Here is a 20,696-nt window from a genome sequence, read left to right as displayed (position 1 = left end):
GGGTAAACTAAGGAAAGATTATGTTTTGTTTTGTTTGGAATGCTCTAAGAGTTTTCAAAAGGTCCATTACTTGATACTCCTAGTATTTAAGCTGCAAATAAAATATCCTGGATCAATCTTTACTTATAACCAAACACATGAACATATAAAATAACTAATAATTTGAGACTCTAACAAATACACTAAGACACAGACATCTGAAATAGTAATGTCATTGAGTTGTATTGTTTTGAAAATATTTTATTGCTATTTTATATTTTTTAATTTTTTAAATACAAAATAAGATCTCTGCTGTGAAAATTGTATATTGAATTAAAGTGCATTTATTTGGGTGGTTGATATTCTTAAACTGATTCTGTCCCATGAGGTCGATCACACAGCTTTTTGCCAATCCATCCTCTTTTGCCTGCTGCTAATTACAGGATTATCATCTCTCAGGTGCCTTTAACCACCAGAAACTGAACATACATCTTAGTACAGGGAAGACTGCTGAATGTAGGAGATGTGTTTGTGTTCCATAGTGTCATGCCTTAGTTGTGTTTCATAAGATGAAAAATTATTTGCACATTACACTATAAATTCAAGCTAATTTTCAAGAATATCAATCACACTTTCTTCATTTTCCTTCATCCACAGCTTATTATTTTTCTTGGCTTGTTATCTCTACTTTAATTAAGGTTATTTCCTTCTTACGTGTAGTCTCTTATTACTTATCTCAACTTTAGGTTTTACTCTGAAGTCCACCTGTACTTATGTTTGCTCAGTTATTTACTAGTCAGTATAAATTTGTTCATTCCTTCATTTATTTTTATATTTCTTATATGGAAAAACTACTGATCCTTCTACTTCTTGTAAACTCAAACTTATTCATGTTAATAATGTGTAATCATCAGGCAATTTTATTGTGAATTTTAAAAGAGCTGTATCTGAACATATAGATAGGGATTTCATACTATTTTCATTATGTTATTTTATCTTGAGTTCATATTAGAGTTAGAACATTATATCAAATTAAAAAAATCAATACACGGGTTATTTTACTTATGAATTTTAATCAGTGATATTAAAGGGAACATTACATCATAGTTACATGAAAAGGGAAGGCTTCTGATAGGGTTGAGTACACTGCACTAGACAATCTCTAAGGTCCTTCCAATTCTAAAATCCTGGGACTCCTTAGTTCTTCTAAGCTTACTATGAATGATGGACACTCTTGCCTCCAAGTACAGTAAATATTACACTCACAGGAATTTATACTTAAAATGAACATACTCTTTTGGTTATATAAATCAGTGGTCCCCAACCTTTTTTGGGCCACAGACCAGTTTAATGTCAGAAAATATTTTCACGGACCGGCCTTTAGGGTGGGACGGATAAATGTATCATGTGACCGAGACAAGCGTCAAGAGTGAGTCTTAGACAGATGCAACAGAAGGAATCTGGTCATTTTTAAAAAATAAAACATCATTCAGACTTAAATATAAATAAAGCGGAAATAATGTAAGTTATTTATTCTTTCTCTGCAGACCGGTACCAAATGGCCCACGGACTGGTACCGGTCAGCGGCCCGGGGGTTGAGGACCACTGATATAAATGACTATTTTGCACTTATAAAAGAGTGAGCCATTTTTTGTTACTTCATTGAGCTGAGAAGACCATGCTACACCAAGAGATGAAAACACTAGTTTCCCAGCATGATTATTTTCACACATATGCACCTGTGTACTCATCTTACCTAGTTTGACAAGGCGGAGCATGGAGGTATTACTCCCTCTTTCAGTGCAAGCGGTTACTGAGAGATTGTAGATATCGCCTGGAGGCAGGCTGAGAATTGCAGTCATGACATTGCGGGTTACCTGCAAGATCATCAAAAGCGAAGGTTTAACCTTCTAATAAACTTGAACTATGATGGCAGTCTAAATAACTACAGGATGATCACAGACGTGGCCTCTCTGTTCTGTAATGCAACCTACAATTGATCACAACCATGTCGATGATGGGATGCAGTCAGTTTACCCTGGTTTGGCAGAACTGATACCTAATTTTTTGTTGAGTTCAGTGAACCAGTTATTAAAATGGCACTTGTAATCAGGGTTCCCCTGAAGGTGGGAGCCTGAGCAGCCGCCCAACGTGGAAATCACAAATTTACATTTCTTACTCCTTTTTAACGTTCATCAGCACCACAGCGTATTCTAAGTACCCATATTAATGTTCATTCTGTCCATAGGTGAAAAAAAATTGTAAGTGAGGACACCAATAAAGAAGCTTTATGGAAATATCTTAAATAATAGTTTTATTGTTTTTTGTCAGGTATTATTTAATATTTTTATTAATATTTTAAAACTTTTTCTTATAACATAATCTAGTTTGGGTACCTCCTTTTTTTTTTTTTTGTATTTTTATGAAGTTAGAAGCAGGGAGGCAGTCAGACAGATTCCTGCATGCGCCCAACCGGGATCCACCTGGCATGCCCACCAGGAAGTGATGCTTTGCCCATCTGGGGCTCTGCTCTGTTACAGCTGGAGCCATTCTAGTGCCTGAGGTGGAGGCTATGGGGCCATCCTCAGTGCCCGGGCCAATTCTTGCTCTAATGGAGCCTTGGCTGCAAGCTGGGAAGAGAGAGATAGAGAGGAAGGAGAGGGGGAAGGGTGAAGAAGCAGATGGCCACTTCTCTTGTGTGCCCAGGCCAGGAATCGAACACAGGACTTCCACATGCAGGGCCGATGCTCTATCACTGAGTCAATCGGCTAGGGCCTATGTACCTCTTATATTCTTATTTAAGTATTAAATGCATAAGATAATAATTTACCTTTTGGTATATCATTTTTTATACTTAAAACAGTCATTTGGGCAGAGAAACAGTTGGCAAATTATTTGAATCCCACCACTGAAGCATATGAATATGTTATTTCCTCTAAAAATGATATAAATTCCTCATCTGAGCCAAATGTAAAGTGCCTCTAAACATGCATAATATCTGATATATCAGAGCATTTTGCAATTAATCCCTTTGTTTGGAATAAGTATTACTCTAATATTTTTCCTCATATTCACAGCAAATTTTAGAAAAAGCAACTGCTGGGTTGCTCTTAATAGGTATATTTCTCAGCCCTTGCTGAGACACTCAGAAGAAACCTAACCATGTCTAAATACCTGGCTTCTTAACTAAAAATTATATATCCCAGCATCCCCTAGAGGAAGCTATGTGACTCTATTCTGACCAATGAATAGGAAGTAGAGGTCACGTGGGCAACTTATAGTTTTGTTCACACCCTGTAAGTGCTGGGCTTACATCCCTTCTTTACCCTTCCTGCAGGCTGCAATATGGATGTAATGATAAGAAAGCTTCACCTGTGCAGATGAGGACTACATAGTGTGGCAGCTGGAGCAACAAGAGAGAGAATGTGGACCCCTGGACAGTCCTTACAGATGAGTGCCCTGTTTGTCCCAAACTAGCATGAGAGAGACATAAACTTGGATTTTCTTTGAACTACTATCTTTTATTATTATTATTATTATTATTATTATTATTATTATTATTATAGTCTTTTAGTCTATACCCTAACTAATACACTGTCAAAAAACTTAAAAATGCTGGGAGAAAAGAAATCAGTATTTAGGTGTTGGGAGATATACAAAGAAAATGTTGAAATTTATTAACTGTAGATTTCTTTAAAATGTTTGGCATTCTAAAGTATATATCCTTAAATATAAATGAAATCAACAGTTAAAATGATTTCAGCTATTAAAGATTTAAAAGTACGCTCTATAAGAAAGGAATTTTAATTTTTGTTCACTATCCTATCTCCAGAGCCTAAAACAATCTAACTAGTACACAAACATTTGTTTAATGACTTTCCATAGTTTTTGCATATACATGTTCTGATGTCTAATATTGGGATTCAAAGAAACATACACTCTTTTTAATTTTCTTCTTTCCTTCTGCAACAACCATCCAGTGCAGCATTCTAGAATGGGAGAGGTCAGTGGTGTCATCCCCGTATGTCCAACTTATATATAACAGACTATTGAAATATTCCACAGAAGTGATTTCTGGAGCAACTGGGGCTATAAGGGAGGAAAGAAGAAGACCTTAGTGTAAGAGACACTAATAAACTTCTTTTCAATACAGCTGAAATCCTGTATAAAATTAATTTAAATAATTAAAATACACACCACATGATGGTCCTGAGTACTCATTAGCGCCCTGAAGGTAATATAGTACAAGGTGAGCACTTGTTTCGTGGAACCTCACCTGCATGGCTCAGACACAAGGCATCACCACCTGAATCTGAGGATACCAACGTCTTTTATGCAAATTTCACTTACAAAATTCCTAAAACGTCCACTTGCTTGGGTATACTTGCTGTATCAATCAATTAATCATTAGGCGTTGGTGAACTTACTCTCAAAGAAGTACTGAAATCTCTGGATTCCAGAGAAAATAAATCTTTTTCATTGTAGCACAGCCACAACAGGAATCAAGGGCAGCAGGGTCAGTGAGTACAAGGGCAGAAAATAAATAATTCTATAAAACACAAGCAACGGACAGTGTTTTAACCCCCTGCTTTGCAGTAGGTAGTCTCTTAATAAATGCTGCTGAGGCAAGGATTAAAGAAAGAAAGAAAAGAATTTTTTTTACCATGCTGTAGAATTAAATTCTCTTTAACATTGAGTTTATTAATTTATTTTATATTTTTATACACTTAAAAATTCTGGGAAGAGATCATCACAAGCTTTATCATATATGATCTGTGAAAGTATATTTTAATTATTTTTAAAGTAACAGATAATTCTGAAAATTTGAAGAAGAAATGCACAGCTGACTTTAAAGTCCACGTGAATGGTGGGTTATAGACAGGCAGGTTTTCCATTTCATGACACAACAGAAAACCAGCTAAAGTATTTGGAGGAGAATGTCTACAAATCATAAAGAATTATTTTTTAAAAATGCTACTGAAACTCACAACAAATATTCATAACTAACTGTTTTGAAAAAATTGACAAGATTTGTAATGTAGAGAGTAAAAAACATATTTCTGTTTCGTGTGAAATAACAGTAGCATTTCTATACGTTTGACAATAAAATCTTAAAATATCAACAATGTGTCTTAGCAAGTAACACAAACCCACATCATATTTCAGAATATTCTAATAAATAAACCTGGCTTCTTTATAATTTCTTAATATACTGCTATGTACTTCCTTATAGTCTCATATTCTAAATTTAGTGAGGACAAGAAACATATTTAAAATGGCAAACCCAGAAGTATATATCTCTACTTCACAGGTACAAGGTCTTCAGATTTTTATACTCTGTTGTTACTTTAAGCAAACAATTCTAAAAAAACCCAGCGATGTTGAGTAAGGTGTGAAAAATAAATAAATAAATAAATAATAAATACAGCATAGTGCTGAAGAACCACAAGATGTCACTATTTATTAAACATTATTTTGTAGACAGAATAAATATCAACTTGACTTGCAGACAAAATAATTTGCGTAACCAATCAGGTAGACTTGAGGTCTTAACAAATCACATCTTATTCAAATATTTTTTCCTGTGTCCTTGTATACCATCCAATTTGGCAATTTAGGTCACATTAAAAGCTTGGGAAAGTGAACTTTGAGATCCTCATATGCTGTAAAATTGAAATGAAGAAAGAAAGGCAAAAGGAAAAGCTAAAATTTTAACTAGTTTTAAAAATAAGTATAAACACAAATCAGTTACCATTACGTTTAACAGTGCACATTATATAATTTGAATCTTACACTATCCTGTGGGGTATTATTATGTTCATATTAGAGATGGGAGAGTTGAGAACATCTGTATAATAAGATTAGATAAGACTGTGGACTGCCAATGAGAGCATGACTTAGTAGTTTGCCCCAGAAAAAGATAAGAAATTACTAAAGATTAATTTAATGAAGGTAACAGACTGCTCACTCAGGGAAGCAGTTTGTTGAGTAAGAACAGTTTATGTATCCGGATTGTCAACATAATTGTTTCATCAATCCCAGTCAGTTCCCAGTTTTGAAGGGAACACCTACATCACTTGCCTCCAGAACTCCAGATCCTACTAATGTTTCATTTCTGATGTCCCCTTCTGAGGCATTGCAGTGACTGTCATAGCAAGGTTTAGCCTTTCTGCAGTGAGTTTTTTTATTTTTATTTTTATTTATTTATTTATTTTTTACAGAGACAGAGAGTGAGTCAGAGAGAGAGATAGACAGGGACAGACAGACAGGAACAGAGATAGATGAGAAGCATCAATCATTAGTTTTTTGTTGTGCATTGCGACACCTTAGTTGTTCATTGACTGCTTTCTCATATGTGCCTTGACCGTGGGCCTTCAGCAGACTGAGTAACCCCTTGCTGGAGCCAGCACCTTGGGTTCAAGCTGGTGAGCTTTTCCTCAAACCAGATGAGCCCGCACTCAAGCTGGCGACCTCGGGGTCACGAACCCAGGTCCTCTGCATCCCAGTCTGATGCTCTATCCACTGCACCACCGCCTGGTCAGGCTGCAGTGAGTTCTAATGCATTTGCTTTCGCTCTATTAGCCAGTTATTAGGTAATATTTAGAGTTTTACTAATGAGAAAATAGAAGTGTAGGTTCATTAAGATAATTGGTGCTAAGTTCTAAAGCTGGAAATTAGCAAAGCTCATTCCAGAGGTCTGCTCAATCAATGCTCAATGAAGTGTTCAGATGGGAAGTGTGGGCTTTTTTCAGACATTGTTGTATGAGAAGAGAAGAATATTCTCAGAGAGTTAATCCCAGTAAAGTTAAACTCTATACAATATTGATATAGTGAAGTTTAATTACTGTTAAATAGGTAATTGTTAATCAGCAGCAGCTTAACACAAAGATTGTTAAATAATTGGTATTTTCTACTTTTTTGAGCAAAGGGGGGAACACTAGACATTGTCTAGTAAGGAAAAGTGATGAACTATATATGTTGATTGTGTAAGAGTTCACATATAATTAATTTCTTTAATTTATAAATTTTAACAAAACAAAGCTAGATGTTCAGTGAGAAAAATATTTGTCCAAATTATTCTTTATCTAAAAATATTCCTCTCTTTTCTTTTCTCAGTACACCTCTAATTACAGCCTTATCATCCAAACAAAATTTCTTGAAAAATCTGAATTCAAACAGACAAGGTTAATGTCTCTGATGGTTTTCATTCCATGTTTACTTCTGATCTCCTTGGCCATCTTTGCTAACTGATGATGAACTATACAACATAAGGGTCTGAGATCTAACACAAACAATGGTTTAAGTTACTTGAACTTTGTGTCATGTGTTTTGCTCAGTTGCTTATTTAATTGAGAAGTAACAACAGAAAATCAGAGACTAGATACTATTATCATTCCCATTTTCCCACATGAAAAAAATAAGAGGCTTAGAGAAGTTAATTGGCTCAAAGTTACAGGTGGTAAGCAGCAGAGCTGTGAGTCACATCCAGCTCTACCTGTCTCCAGAGCCTGTTTTAATGCCTGCAGTGAACCACAGTCAGCCTGTAACTTTAAAAATGGCTTAGTAAATAAGGAAACGCGGACACTCTAGAGAATACAGTCATCAAATGGGTAAAGTCAATTGAGTATTGTATGAAGCTCAAAGCTTTGACTGCTACATCTATGCTAGTTGACTTCAAATGCACACATGACTCGAAGGCAGTAACTCTGAATAAAAATAAATCAAGGACAGCAACTCAGGATAAAAATAATATTTTATAGATAATTTTTAAAAGCTATTATTTAAATAAATAATGAATTTTCAGACTCAGGCATATTATCTTCCATGACACTGATGCTCAGTCAGTCCTGAGTATCTGACTAGCACTTTCTGCAGATGTATCCCTTCAGAACCTCCTCAAAATAGTGTTCTTTCCTCGGAAAACCACTTCCTACCACACTCACCGGTTATGAAGCTTATGGTGGAACTGTCACAGCAGCTCAATTCTGGGTCTCCCCATGTCACCATGGTCACTCGAAAGTTGTAGTACCATGCTGGCAACAGGTTGGCTATTCTCTAAAAACAGCAAGGAGACAAAAGACTAAAGGAGGAAATCATATCTTTGGAACAGAGTTATTTTTATTAAACTATAAAAAGAATAAGTAATTTTTATTTTCCTTTCTGTGCCTTGTATTCAACAAATTTTCCATTAAAAAGAAACAACTCTGCCCTGGCCGGTTGGCTCAGTGGTAGAGCGTCGGCCTGGCGTGCAGAAGTCCCGGGTTCGATTCCCGGCCAGGGCACACAGGGGAAGCACCCATCTGCTTCTCCATCCCTCCCCCTCTCCTTCCTCTCCATCTCTCCCCTCCCCTCCCGCAGTGAGGCTCCATTGGAGCAAAGATGGCCCGGGCACTGGGGATGGCTCCTTGGCCTCTGCCCCAGGCACTAGAGTGGCTCTGGTCATGACAGAGCGATGCCCCAGAGGGGCAGAGTGTCGCCCCCTGGTGGGTGTGCCGGGTGGATCCCGGTCTGGCGCATGTGGGAGTCTGTCTGACTGTCTCTCCCCGTTTCCAGCTTCAGAAAAATACAAAAAAAAAAGAAAGAAAGAAAAAAAAAGAAACAACTCTATTGGAATGAGGTGAGACATAAATAAAATGCTACACAAAAATATGTAATTTTAAAAAGTGAGTCAAATGTATATAGTTGAATATTTCCATTATTGGTTTCATTTTGCAGTATCCTAAGTTATATCACACAAGTGAAATAGTACTTATTTTCAAGTGACTGTATATATACACCTCCCTGTTTCAAAGCCAACTGACCTTTCACAACTCTGTATTCTCCCAGGTTGGACCATAAGCATGTGCCTCGATGGGTGTCAATGATCAGAGTCATCCACTGGGTAGGGTGCAATTGTGTACTTCCTGTGTTAACTGTAGGTAACCTGCACTTTTATAATTACTCCAGTTTTAGGAAGGGCAGTCCTTATCTGCTTACTAATGGCCTGACATTATAGCTATTTAACTTATTCGTGGATATCAAGCATTGTCATCATTACAGTTAAGCAGTGTCACCTATATAATTTTGAATGATGAAAAGTAATCTCTTGTGTTTTCTTCCCTAGAAGCAGTAAGGAATAATAAGCACATGATAACTTTACTAAAATGTGGATTGACAAATAAACACAATTAGGGGTGAAAGCTAGTTTCACACAATTCTCTCTCTCTCTCTCTCTCTGTCTCTCTCTCTCTCTCTCTTGAAAACAAAACCTAAAAACAACCCTAAAAGCAAAAACCACCACAAAAGCCTTGATAGTAGTATATGTAAATTTGCTAGTATATGTAACTATACTACTTGCATATAGTAGTTACGTAAATATATTACTTGTGTATATTTACAAAATGATCTAATTTTTTCCTGCCATTTGGCACATACAAGCACATCTATTTACACAGGAAAGTGTGGCAGAGGTTAAAGAAAGATTACCACTGATGCGGTTAAGGAGATAGTCGCTGCTATTTCATAGTAAGTTGTCCACTCTGATGTCATTGTTGCAGGGTTGAAATAAAACATTTCAACCACATATTTTCTGAACACTCCTAAGTAAGGTCTTGTCCAGCTCAAAACCACTGCTGTAGGACCCAGGGGGTAGAGCGTTAAATCCTTTATTCCAGTTGGAACTAAGAAAGGGGAAGGGGAGTACAAAAAAAAAAAGCCAAGAAGGAATGTTTACTGTCTTAGCAATGGCTTCACATTTCTGTCGAATAAGTAAGGTTTTCACTCTTCTAACACAATTGTTAAAAACTAAACATATTTGCTTCTGATTTCCCCCCAAATAGTACAGCTGTACAATTGTAATAGTTTATTACTCTGAAGCTAGGATATTAGATGAACAAGAATGGCTCTCTGACATATGATGATATTCACCTGAGCTTAAATATTGTACCCCTCCAAACAATACTTTGATATAGTTATTATTCTAGTAGCTGGCGACTTACCAATAGCAAATGTCACAGGATCTGAAGGTGGGCCAATCAAAGGGCCTTTTCTTAGGTACATGACAACCTGGTATTGGGCACCAGGAACCAGGTTTTCAATAATAGACTTGCTTGAGTTCACCTTTAAACCAAACACCCAATAAGATTTCTTTAGAGCTGGTGTTTTAAAATGTGACGGAGAGGCTAAAATAGTATTCAGAGACTCTGTGGGACCACAGATGTCTTTGAAATCAGAATCCTTCACTCATGCCAGGGAAGGTCAGATTTCAAAATTAGGATGATTCATAGTCTATGTGAACACTGAAGGGGGCCCAGAATATTCAAATTCTATGGCTCAATTTAATAAGCCCTGTGAACTGCTTTATACCCATCAATGTCAACTGTAACTATGAACACAAGAGACACATCAGCCTCTAACCTTAATCAAATCAGCAATACCATAAGGATAGTCTGACATCCAAAATTGTAGTGTCAGCTGATTACATACAATGAGATCAGTACAGGATTGCCTTTAGTCCCTTGTCACTGAGAAGCATATAATATCTAATTATAAAGATGGAAATGACTTCAAAAATTATCTACTCCAAATCTCTCATTTAATAGATCGAGAAGGTAAAGCCAGAGAATGGCCAAGGTCATATATTTATATTCAGACACAAAGGTTACACGTTGTATGACTTATTGAGATGATGAAAGTTGCCCAGGGATTCTAAACTGATAACTGTTAAAATCAAGTCTGAAACTCAAGTTTTCGTCTCTGTTTCTGACTTTGTTAAGATGAGCATTGAGGGTGACTCCCTCATCCCCCAGTGTACCATATAAACCCAACAGAAACACGGACCAAGGCAGATCACATATAAAAATAAATATACATACATATATGATGCTTCTTAATTCTGAAATTTATGATTGTGAGTTTTGGAGAAAATGCCAAAAGCACACTTATTACAGAGAACTGACTGGGTCTTTTACATAACACTGAGTACTGACTTGATGTTCTATATATATGTATTTACTAGTAAATAGTCCTAAAATGGTTTTTAGGAGAGCTACATCACAGCTCCCATGAACGTTTCCCATGAACATTCACATACAAACACATACACTAAACAAAAAAGCATAAAAAACATACCCATAATGAAGACAAATTTAAAATAATGGTACAATGTACCTACATGGAAGACCAGGTGCTAAGCTTCATGAACTTAAGGTTCAAGTAAAATTTGTTTTATTTCTAACATCTTGCTCAGGATCCACCTCCCACAGGAATCAGTGGCGCTGTAGGAGGAGTAGGGGCACTAGCAGTGACTCTCAAGGGTGACATAGGTGAGAAATAAAGCAGTGGTCATGTGGTACAGTTGATGGTGCAGACTAAATAGGGAGAATGAAACTTTAAAATAGTGAAACATTATATTAACTATTAACATATGTTTGGCTTTAGAATCATACTTATCTTTGAGCTGAATTTTGAATTTTCTATTTAATGTAATCACAGTACCACTGAATATAAAAAAAATATTATTATTTTTCTTTCTGGACAATGATTGCTTTAGAAATAAGCCCAAGTCAGACTGATTCTGGCAAACACCTCTGGATTCATTTGATTAATGGCTACATGACTGTAGGCCAGTCTTTCAGACTTTTTAAACAGATGTTTCCTCATCTGAAAATTGTGTGTGTGTGTGTGTGTGACAATGGGCAATGGGGTAATAATAATCCTCAAAACATTCTTGTGGTAACTGAGATAACACCTTGCAAAATGGATTAGTTTACATCCTCCTTTTAAATATTGGTCTACTTGCTTATAATTTTTAATAGTTTCGTGTTTGCACCTCAAAAAGGTACTATCATAGTGCACTTAAACCAGCCTTTTCTGACTCATTTATAATGGATAACATCTATCTACATCTTTATCCTTTTGCTTCCATGCAAAAGATATGTAATTTGTACACGAGGAGGGGCAAGGAAAATATGTGCCTTGGAGCAGTCAAGTTCTAGGTCACATTCTGTAAAAGAGGCACATTTTTCTATCAATGTAGAGAGCCAGTCATCTTTGGTATTCTCAGGGAAGGAACTAATAAGCTGCACAGTGAGCTGTGATTACTAGTTAATTGGTCCAGCATATTTACTCCTTAATTTAATTCAAGTCAATGGGTGGCCTCATCTTTAAGTGTGGGCTTATCTCAGCACTCTAAGGCTTTCTATGGCTCCAAAGACTGCAATTCCGGAATTCATCTTATCAATTTAAACATTCTCCCTCTTTGAATTTCACTAAATGCCTGACTTTTGTGGCATAAATAGAAACTTTCCAAATAGCTTTCAAACAGCAAACATCTTTTCTTTTCAGTGTATTTCCAGTGTACTCCACATGACTTAATACTTCTTTTGCCTGTAAGGAGGTAAATACTGTGTTTGTAAGACACCAAGAAACAGTGAGTTTAAAATAATGAAATAAAATGTAGTAAACAGTAGAACAAAATAATAAAATGTAATAATAAAACCATGCTTTAAGAAACTAGGACTGGGCTCCAGGCTTGCAGTGGGTATTCCGAGCATCGGAGAGCAAAGTCCCCTCTGGCAACCATATGGCTTGGCTTCATCAGCACTGAAGACTGTGTGTGCGCACATGGTCTGGTAGCTACTCCCAGAGACTGGAGCACTGTCTCCACCAGCCCCTCACCCTCTCCTGTGGTCAACTTAGTCATCCTTCAACACTCCTCTCCGCTGTAATTATTGAGTATTTTACTTTGTGTACCTTTATTTTTTTCCTTTTTAAATTTTATTTTATTTTAAAAATTTTTATTTTTTAAGTTGTGTTGATATGGTTTCAAGTGGCCCACTCAATATATCACCCTCTACACACTGTATTGAGTCTCCCATGTAATTTTATTTTTAAATTAAGTGAGAGCGGGGGAGACAGAGAGACAGACTCCTGCATGTCCCCAGAATGGGACCCACTAGGCAAGCCCCCTATGGGGCAATGCTCTGCCCATCAGGGCATTGCTCCACTGCTGGGCAATGTAGCTACTTTTAGTGCCTGAGGCAGGCCTCATTCCTCCCATGGCTGTGTGTGTGTGTGGGGGGGGGAGGCTAGAGTGGGATAGGTAGAGAAGTGGATGGTTGCTTCCCCTGTGTGCCCTGACCAAGAATCCAAACTGAAACATCAACACACCGGATGATGCTCTACCACTGTGCCAACTGGGCAGGGCCTGTAGTTTTAATTTTTGAATTATTTTTTCATTGAGCATGCATTACTTTTATAGTTAAAATAATAAGAAAAAGAATGAGAAAAAGGTAAACAAACAGAAACTTTTCCACAACTTGCACTTGGTTGTCTCCTCTCTCCTTTCCTGAGGGAAAATTTTCTCACCATTTATGCCAATCCATGTTTACTCACACCCCGTTCCTTCCTCTTTTCTGCAAGCTCATATGGCCTCTTGATCATTTTCTTTTAGCCTTTTAGGCCTTATTTTATACTCTGCTGTAATGATATGTTCACTTATCCATTGTTCTCACTGGATTATAATTTCTACAAGAGCAGGACATATAAAAATTACCTAGGTCCCCAATATCTATCCTAGTACATGGCACGTCATAGTTGCTCAGTAAATTCTCTTGAGTAAAGAATAAAAGCAAAAGGGAGATGGTCATCCTAAGAGAGAGAAGGAAGATGACTGGGACTGAAGAGCCGCACACACTCCTTTCCCTGCTCCTCCCCCGGCTCCCAGTGCTGGTGGAGACCAAGCTCTGCTTTCTGCACCCCCCCCCCATTGCCTGCGAGGGTGAGCCCTGCAGTGATCACTTCCGAAGAGCCGCACACACTCCTTTCCCGGCTCCTCCCCCGGCTCCCAGTGCTGGTGGGGACCAAGCTCTGCTTTCTGCCCCCCCCACTACCTGCGAGGGTGAGCCCTGCAGTGATCCCTTCCCTTACCTGAGTGCAGTACTGCCTCTCTAGCCTCTGGCTCTCCTTCTGTTTCTGGCAGGTGAGTGACACCACAGACACAATGGTGCCGTTGTGGTTCTCTTGGGAAGATGTCCAGGACATCAAGGCAGTGGTTGAGCTTAAAACATGGACACTCACATGCTGGGGCTTCTCAGTTAGCTCTTCAATCCACTCTCCTGAAGGACCTGAGCATTCCAAATGAGAGCACAAGGGATGGTTCAAGCTGAGATGGTTGCAATAAAAGATTGTGGTGTTAAAAATCGTGTTGTTTTCCTTTGCCTGAATAAAGATATTCAAAGTAAGATTGGCAGCCAGACTGGAAGGGCTGTATGTGGTCTGCCTAGCTACAGCCCTCCCCTGCATCACTCATCAGTGACCTAACAGCAGCAGCAACAAAAACAGCTCCACTGAGAGATGGAGGCTCCAACTGTTACATGCACCTGAGGTTAATCTGGAAAATTCTTCACTGGAGAGAATTTACTTCTCTTTTAACAAAGAGTGGGTGCAGCAATGTGGCCCCTCATCAGTGTAATTTCTTTGCTGCTAGGATCTTTGGTCTCTAGAAATAATTACTTTGAGATTCAAACTAGCTTCTACTACAGTTGTGTGAAAAATAGTCAAATTTGGCAACTGCAAGATGAAAGAGGCCGAGTGTGACTGTATTAGGGAAGAAATGAGCAACAGTCTGGTTCAGTGATAGAAGCTGGCTAAAACCTGGCTGATCAGTTGAGGACAAGGTGGGTTTCTCAGGGTAAAATGTTATCACAGAAGTGCTTCCACTAGCTTTGTTCTCTGGTTTCTAAAGGCTTCATTAGCACCTATTGCTGATACAGAGGAAAGACTCCAGAATTGCTAAAGTTATTATTATCTACAGAAATTCCCCGTTGCAAGGCAAATGTGCAACCTTCTTTTATTGGCTTAGGAAACATTTTTCCATTCCTTAACAGAAAGCCATATTCCTAGGCTGGAACCAAGACAGAAAAATGCGCAAGTGGGTGGTGCTGGGGATGGCAGTTTCAGGCTCACTGTAACAATAATAATGATGACGAAGAGATAAGCATTCATTATGTACTAGGCTTTGATATAAATCCATATGTGTTTATATATTTAATTCCTTAATTTCCATATCAAACCTGTGGACTAAGTACTAGTATTAATCTCACTTTCAGGTGAGGTAACTAAGGCAGAGGGAGGGTTAGTGAGTGGGAGTTCACACACAGAAAATCTGGTTCTCAAACCCAGGCAGAGGTTCAATAAATAGTTGTTGAATGTACAACAGAATAAATAAATATAAAAATAGTATAATCCCAGGCTAGGATTTTATAATTTTCTATTAGAAGAAAGATGTACACAAAATAACTCTAGAAAAATACCCCCCCCCCCCACACACACACAAGCTCTGTGCTTTGGGTTATGTGCTATGGAGCAGCAGAAAGTCAGACAAGACAGGAGCCAACATGGCCATCACTACAAGCAGACAAGGAAATCTTTGCGTTAGTGAAATATCTTTAGCCTCATGGGAAAAACTGAATAGTAAACTCTGTTCTCATTCTCAAGTGCTCTCATGTCAAAGATCTCTTACAATTATTGGCTCTTTCAAACCTTCTGCCAATGGTGACATTTTGGGATTCTTAAGTAAAATGGGGCATTTTCAACATTCTTAAGCTGCTAACTAAACTAACCTCTTCTTCTGGTCCCCTCCTCATTCTCTTGCCTACCTTTTGGAAGATTATTTGGCGATGGTGGCATTTTGCCATTGCAGAAGATGGTAAAGTATAGGGCAATCATCCTTTTCTGAGAACAATTTTTATCCATTCCCTTCTGCTTTTTCTTTCTGCTGATCAGAGGCACATTTAACTTCTAATGAGCTACATAACTAACTGCTTTTTTAGCCTCTAAACTTCTGATAAATGTAGTCATATTAGCTAAAAATGTTACAAACATGCACTATTTGTGCAACTGTTAGAGGCTACTTATTGTTCTGCTATTACTCTTCATAGAATCAGTAGAAGCCACCCAGAGACTTGCCATTTAGGATGCTCTATCTTTGTCTTCTTTTGCCAACTTTATGGTGACAACCTCAGTCTTATTAAACTTTAACCTTTGTCTTTGTTTTGAACTCTATAAACTCAATACTCTAATGAGACTTTTCACTTCCTAGTCCAACAGTATTAATTTTTGTTATGGGCTTAAACAAAAATCACATTTCCCAAACTGTGTTCATGTCCTTTGAGAGTTTGTTTTGGCTAGTGTGAAAGGTCAGCTTAATAAATGTGCAAGTATTACAATAATAAAAAAAAAAACCCTTAAGTTAAATGGGTAAGTTTGTAGCTATTAAGTAGATATGTAGCTCCTCTGTTCTCAAAATTTCATGGATTTGGGATTCTCCTGACCTTGAAGAATTCTCAGGGTCTCTGAGGTTTGTTGAATAATTGATGCCTGAGCATCATTAATCTCACCAGTCCCATTGTTCTAGCGCCCCTGTAAGTGCAAAATGGTCTCTTTGGTACTTACTGATGTAAAAACTGAGTGATTTTGCTGACTGACTTTTTCGAGTTTCACAAGATCCTGAGGAACTAAAGGTTGTCACAGATAACTTGTATTTCCCAGGCTCCTTCAGTTCTGTAACAAATTCATGTGCTTCTTCGGCTACTGTCAAATGTTCAGTAAAGTTTTCTAAATCATACAGAAAAAGAGAATATATATGAATTGATAACTGGAAAGGCCTTGACTATAGACAAGTCAACTAATTTTTAAAAAGCATTTTTTATACTGTCTCTTTCCTTTTATTAAATTCAATTATACCTCTAAACTATAGGTACTATAAATAAGAGATAACTAAGAATTCAAGGTGATTTTCACAATACTTTTAAATAACCAAACTAAAATATGGTTTCCAATTCAATAAAACGAGGGTGAGTATATACTGCATATTCTTACATATAGTTACCCAACAAAGTTATATATACAAAATGAAAGTAGAATATTAGAGCATAGCTATAATTGACTTTCTCATCTGGATATAGGATAAAAAATAGCCAGTGACAAATATCCTGTAAGTTCTTTGTGGTAGCATTAAATATCCATAAATGCCTTAAAATACATTGAATTATTTTTAGTTAGAAGTAATTTGTTGGATATATTTTCTGACAATTGTAATATTTCTCTTTTGTTTGCTTCCAAAACTCCTAAAAGTAAAAATAATTTTTATATTTCCCCAAAGTCCATCTCCTGCTGCTTATTACTTCATTTGAAGTTGTTATCATTCGTTGGTGATAGCCTTCAACAGAATACAATAAGTAAGATAAAAGCATGTTTGAACCTTCACGGAAATAAGAATTAAAAATAAATTCTGAGTTACGAAACCTTATTGTCCATAGACTATATTGAGAAACAAAAAAATAAAAACCAGATTAAGGAAACATTTTTTAATACAAATAATTTCAGGCAAATGTTAAGACTTTTGACTCAAATAATTGGAAATGACAAAGGATATCAATTTCATGAAATATTTGGGTATAGTTTACTACCCTACCATCTGGTATAGAGGACTCCACAGATTTTGTGTCTCATTCCACTAAATAAAATAGGGACAAACAATATGTCATATAGGAAACTACATGATCCTAGTGTCCTACTCTGAAAATAAAGCTGTCATTTTAACTTCAAATTTTGGCAACTTGACAACATTTATCACCCAATCTACTAGACTGGAAAGCTCAACATAAAGTCTGTTATTGTAAAAACAAGACAAACAAACAACCAATACATATCTATAAACATCTACCAAACAATTTAGATACTATTCATGACTCAAGTTTACTGAATACCATGGCTTTGCTTTTTATAAATTGGTGGGCTATATAAAGAATGGCTCTCAGATGCTGGAAAAGTGAATACAACTTATAGCAGAATAGCTACAGTGGAAACATCAGTTGCTGGGTGTTTTCTGTCTCACTACCAGCTCCTCTTCTGGAAAATATGAGTGGTGATGCGTTCAGAGGAGCACACCCCGGGGGAATGAGAAGAGTTAGATAAACAGGACACAGGCTCCATACTGTTAGGAAAGTAGCCATTTTGTCAGAAAGAGTCCTTTGCAGCACATTTCAAAATTTATGATATTAAACTTCTCCAGAATATTTTGTAATTTGTGATGCTAGTCAGACTTTTAAGTTCAGTATCTTTCCAAATATAAGGTTTTCCCCAGAAGCCCAGGATCCGTGAAGTGTTGGGCGGCGAAATGCGTACAGGTGCCTGTACTTGAAACTTATGAACTAACCAAACCTGCAGATTCTGATCTGACCTGTTCATTTTGTTTCCTAGTCTCAGTTCACATTGGATACTAAAATTCCTCCCTTTCTTTATTATTTTTCTTTATCTATTAACTGTCTCTCAGCAGTTTTCCTGACCCTAAATTTTAAAATGTTTCAACTTCCTTCCTTTGCTTGAATCATTTCTTAATCCCTCTGATTTTCTATTGCTTTACCTTCTCTTTCTATGTGGATGTGGAACCCATCAAAGGCAGTGGGTGGCCTTGGTGGTAACCAACTCAGTATCATTTGCACAGGGAAAAATGAGAAAAAGCCTGATGGTGACTTCTCAGTCTCACTGAGTGTTTTATTATTTTCATATTCCAGGGGAAGTACACTAACAAATTCATCTTCACTTTCAGGCGTTGCAGATGCACTGTCCCACCAGTGCGGTTGGGATGTAGTTTCGTCGTCAGTGCTGTTAAAATCAGGCCAACCAGAAGAAATGTTGCCAGAGGGAATTTCAGGAGTTTCATCTGTAAAATGGAAGAGTTTGTCCTTTCCCATTGCATCTTGCGATTTCATGAACGATTCATCTGGGAAACTGCCACTCTGTTCTTCCCAATTGTTTTTGTTCATGTTTATAATACGAACTGAGATATTTCGAGGTGGATATGGGGCTGTAAGAAAAATAATTTTTATTTTCAAGTAATTTTTAAACTCTATTCTAGTGAATGCTTAATCTATTTACAAGTCAGATACACAAGCAGATTTACAAAATAGAGTTTAGTTCGACTTCTATATTGCACTGTTTTAATTTATATCAAAAACAGTTGTGGTTTCCAGTATACATACATGTAAAATTTTGTCAGTGATGTGTACAGATTAGTATACCACCGGTTACACTTCATATACTTTAACTTGTGATATTATGCTTGTCCAAGGGGTAATTTAACCACTTTCAAGACAGAGTTCTGTCAGTATCTTTTAGTTTATCATAATAATCTTAAAAAAAAACCAGGTCTCTGTTACTGGACTTTCCTTACAACAAAATCAACTACATATAGTGTACTTATAGCTATCAAGACAAAAATACTCCTTGAGACATAGTTGCACTCAAATGGATTGCTGATATAAGTTGCTCTTAGAAATGTTAACTCACATGTTAGAAATATGGTTTTACTCCTCACCTCTCTAAAATGAAACATATGAGCACAAAATGAGTTTATGTATTGTGGAAGCATACTTTTCTATAAGTAGAAAATTATGAAGGCACATTGCATGGGTTTTAGCTGCAACCGCTTCCACCTATTCTTCAATTAGCAGTTCAAATATCATTTTTCCATGAACTTCTAATAAAAATTAATCTCTCTCTCCTTTGGGTTGTTATATATAGCTTTATACCTCATTTATAATATTTATTGCATTCTACATTGTATTGTTGCCATTTGTTAGAACTTCTATTATTTTTATGGTTAAGAAACCTTTCTCACCAGTCTCTGTCTTCCTCTCAGTACTTAGAACAACTCCCAGGAAAAGAGTTCCCAATTTATGTTTCTTTATTTGAATTGAATAATGAAAAATAGAATCTTAGATGTTGATATGAGATGCATTACATAGTTTCCTTGTCTTGGCCTAATTAATGAGAATCATGACAACTTAGAATTTCAGATTGGAAGGGTCTCAGGGGTGATCTCATCTAAGCCATTCCCAATGTTCATATGAATGTCCTCTCTAGCATTCCTACTGAGTATTTAGGCACAGACAATTATATTGTCTAATTATATTAGACAGTTACATTGGTATTGGTAATGCATATTGAGCAGGCATATATGGATGGATGGGTTTTACCCATCTACCCATCCATCTTTCCATCAATCCATCCATCCATCCATCCATCCATCCATCCATCCATCCATCCATCCATCCATCCTCCGAAGGGTTTTGTATTAGTTACACTACTAAAATTAAGTACTATACATTTTAGACACATCTGAATCCTAATATTCTCCTTTAATAATCTAAAAACCTATATTCAAACATCTTCCATCTGTTGTTCTGCTATATGAGCATATAGAATAAGTAATGTCTACTTGACCCAATTAAGATATTTAATTCTAACTTTTGGTAGGATCATATGCTTTTTATTCAAAGATTATAGATCTATGATTACATGGACATATTTTAGATTTTTCTTATTGAATATTTTGCTCTGTTCCTTTTACACTGCTAGAAAATTTGTTTTAGATTGTTAAAAGTACATATTTATTTTCCTTCTTAGCACTGGAACAGAATTTTTCTTAGAATGATTAAAGAGGTGTGCGCACAACACATATAATTTAACTGAATTTTCTTTACTAAATTTAATTTTTCAGAATACTTACCAGTTCTATGATGTTTGGGTTCATGACTGACACCACTGTACTCCACAAGAGTACTTTTATTAAAAGTTGCCTCAGACACCAGCTGAAAGGTGATGTTACTATAACATATTCCTGGCAGCCAGTGATTAAATACTGTTTTTCCTTTAAAGAAATCTGAGAAGAG

The 20,696-nt window shown here is 36.8% G+C and overlaps 1 protein-coding gene across 3 annotated transcripts in view; it reads right to left on the bottom strand.

The window, feature by feature from the left end:
* PTPRO (protein tyrosine phosphatase receptor type O) overlaps nucleotides 1-20,696 on the bottom strand; it is a 239,020-nt gene that overhangs the window by 70,834 nt on the left and 147,490 nt on the right. For all 3 annotated transcript variants that reach the window (XM_066264542.1, XM_066264543.1, XM_066264545.1), the window contains 9 exons: nucleotides 20,534-20,686; nucleotides 18,386-18,829; nucleotides 16,414-16,575; nucleotides 13,888-14,084; nucleotides 9,957-10,077; nucleotides 9,445-9,638; nucleotides 7,923-8,034; nucleotides 3,917-4,068; nucleotides 1,736-1,856 (listed from right to left, as the gene is read on the bottom strand). In XM_066264542.1, the coding sequence (XP_066120639.1) occupies nucleotides 1,736-1,856; nucleotides 3,917-4,068; nucleotides 7,923-8,034; nucleotides 9,445-9,638; nucleotides 9,957-10,077; nucleotides 13,888-14,084; nucleotides 16,414-16,575; nucleotides 18,386-18,829; nucleotides 20,534-20,686 (1,656 nt within the window). The remainder of the gene's footprint in view (nucleotides 1-1,735; nucleotides 1,857-3,916; nucleotides 4,069-7,922; nucleotides 8,035-9,444; nucleotides 9,639-9,956; nucleotides 10,078-13,887; nucleotides 14,085-16,413; nucleotides 16,576-18,385; nucleotides 18,830-20,533; nucleotides 20,687-20,696) is intronic.

Source organism: Saccopteryx bilineata, chromosome 1 (genome assembly GCF_036850765.1).
Source record: "Saccopteryx bilineata isolate mSacBil1 chromosome 1, mSacBil1_pri_phased_curated, whole genome shotgun sequence".
NCBI classification, from domain to species: Eukaryota; Metazoa; Chordata; class Mammalia; order Chiroptera; family Emballonuridae; genus Saccopteryx; species Saccopteryx bilineata.
This window is presented reverse-complemented; position numbering and strand designations above follow the sequence as displayed.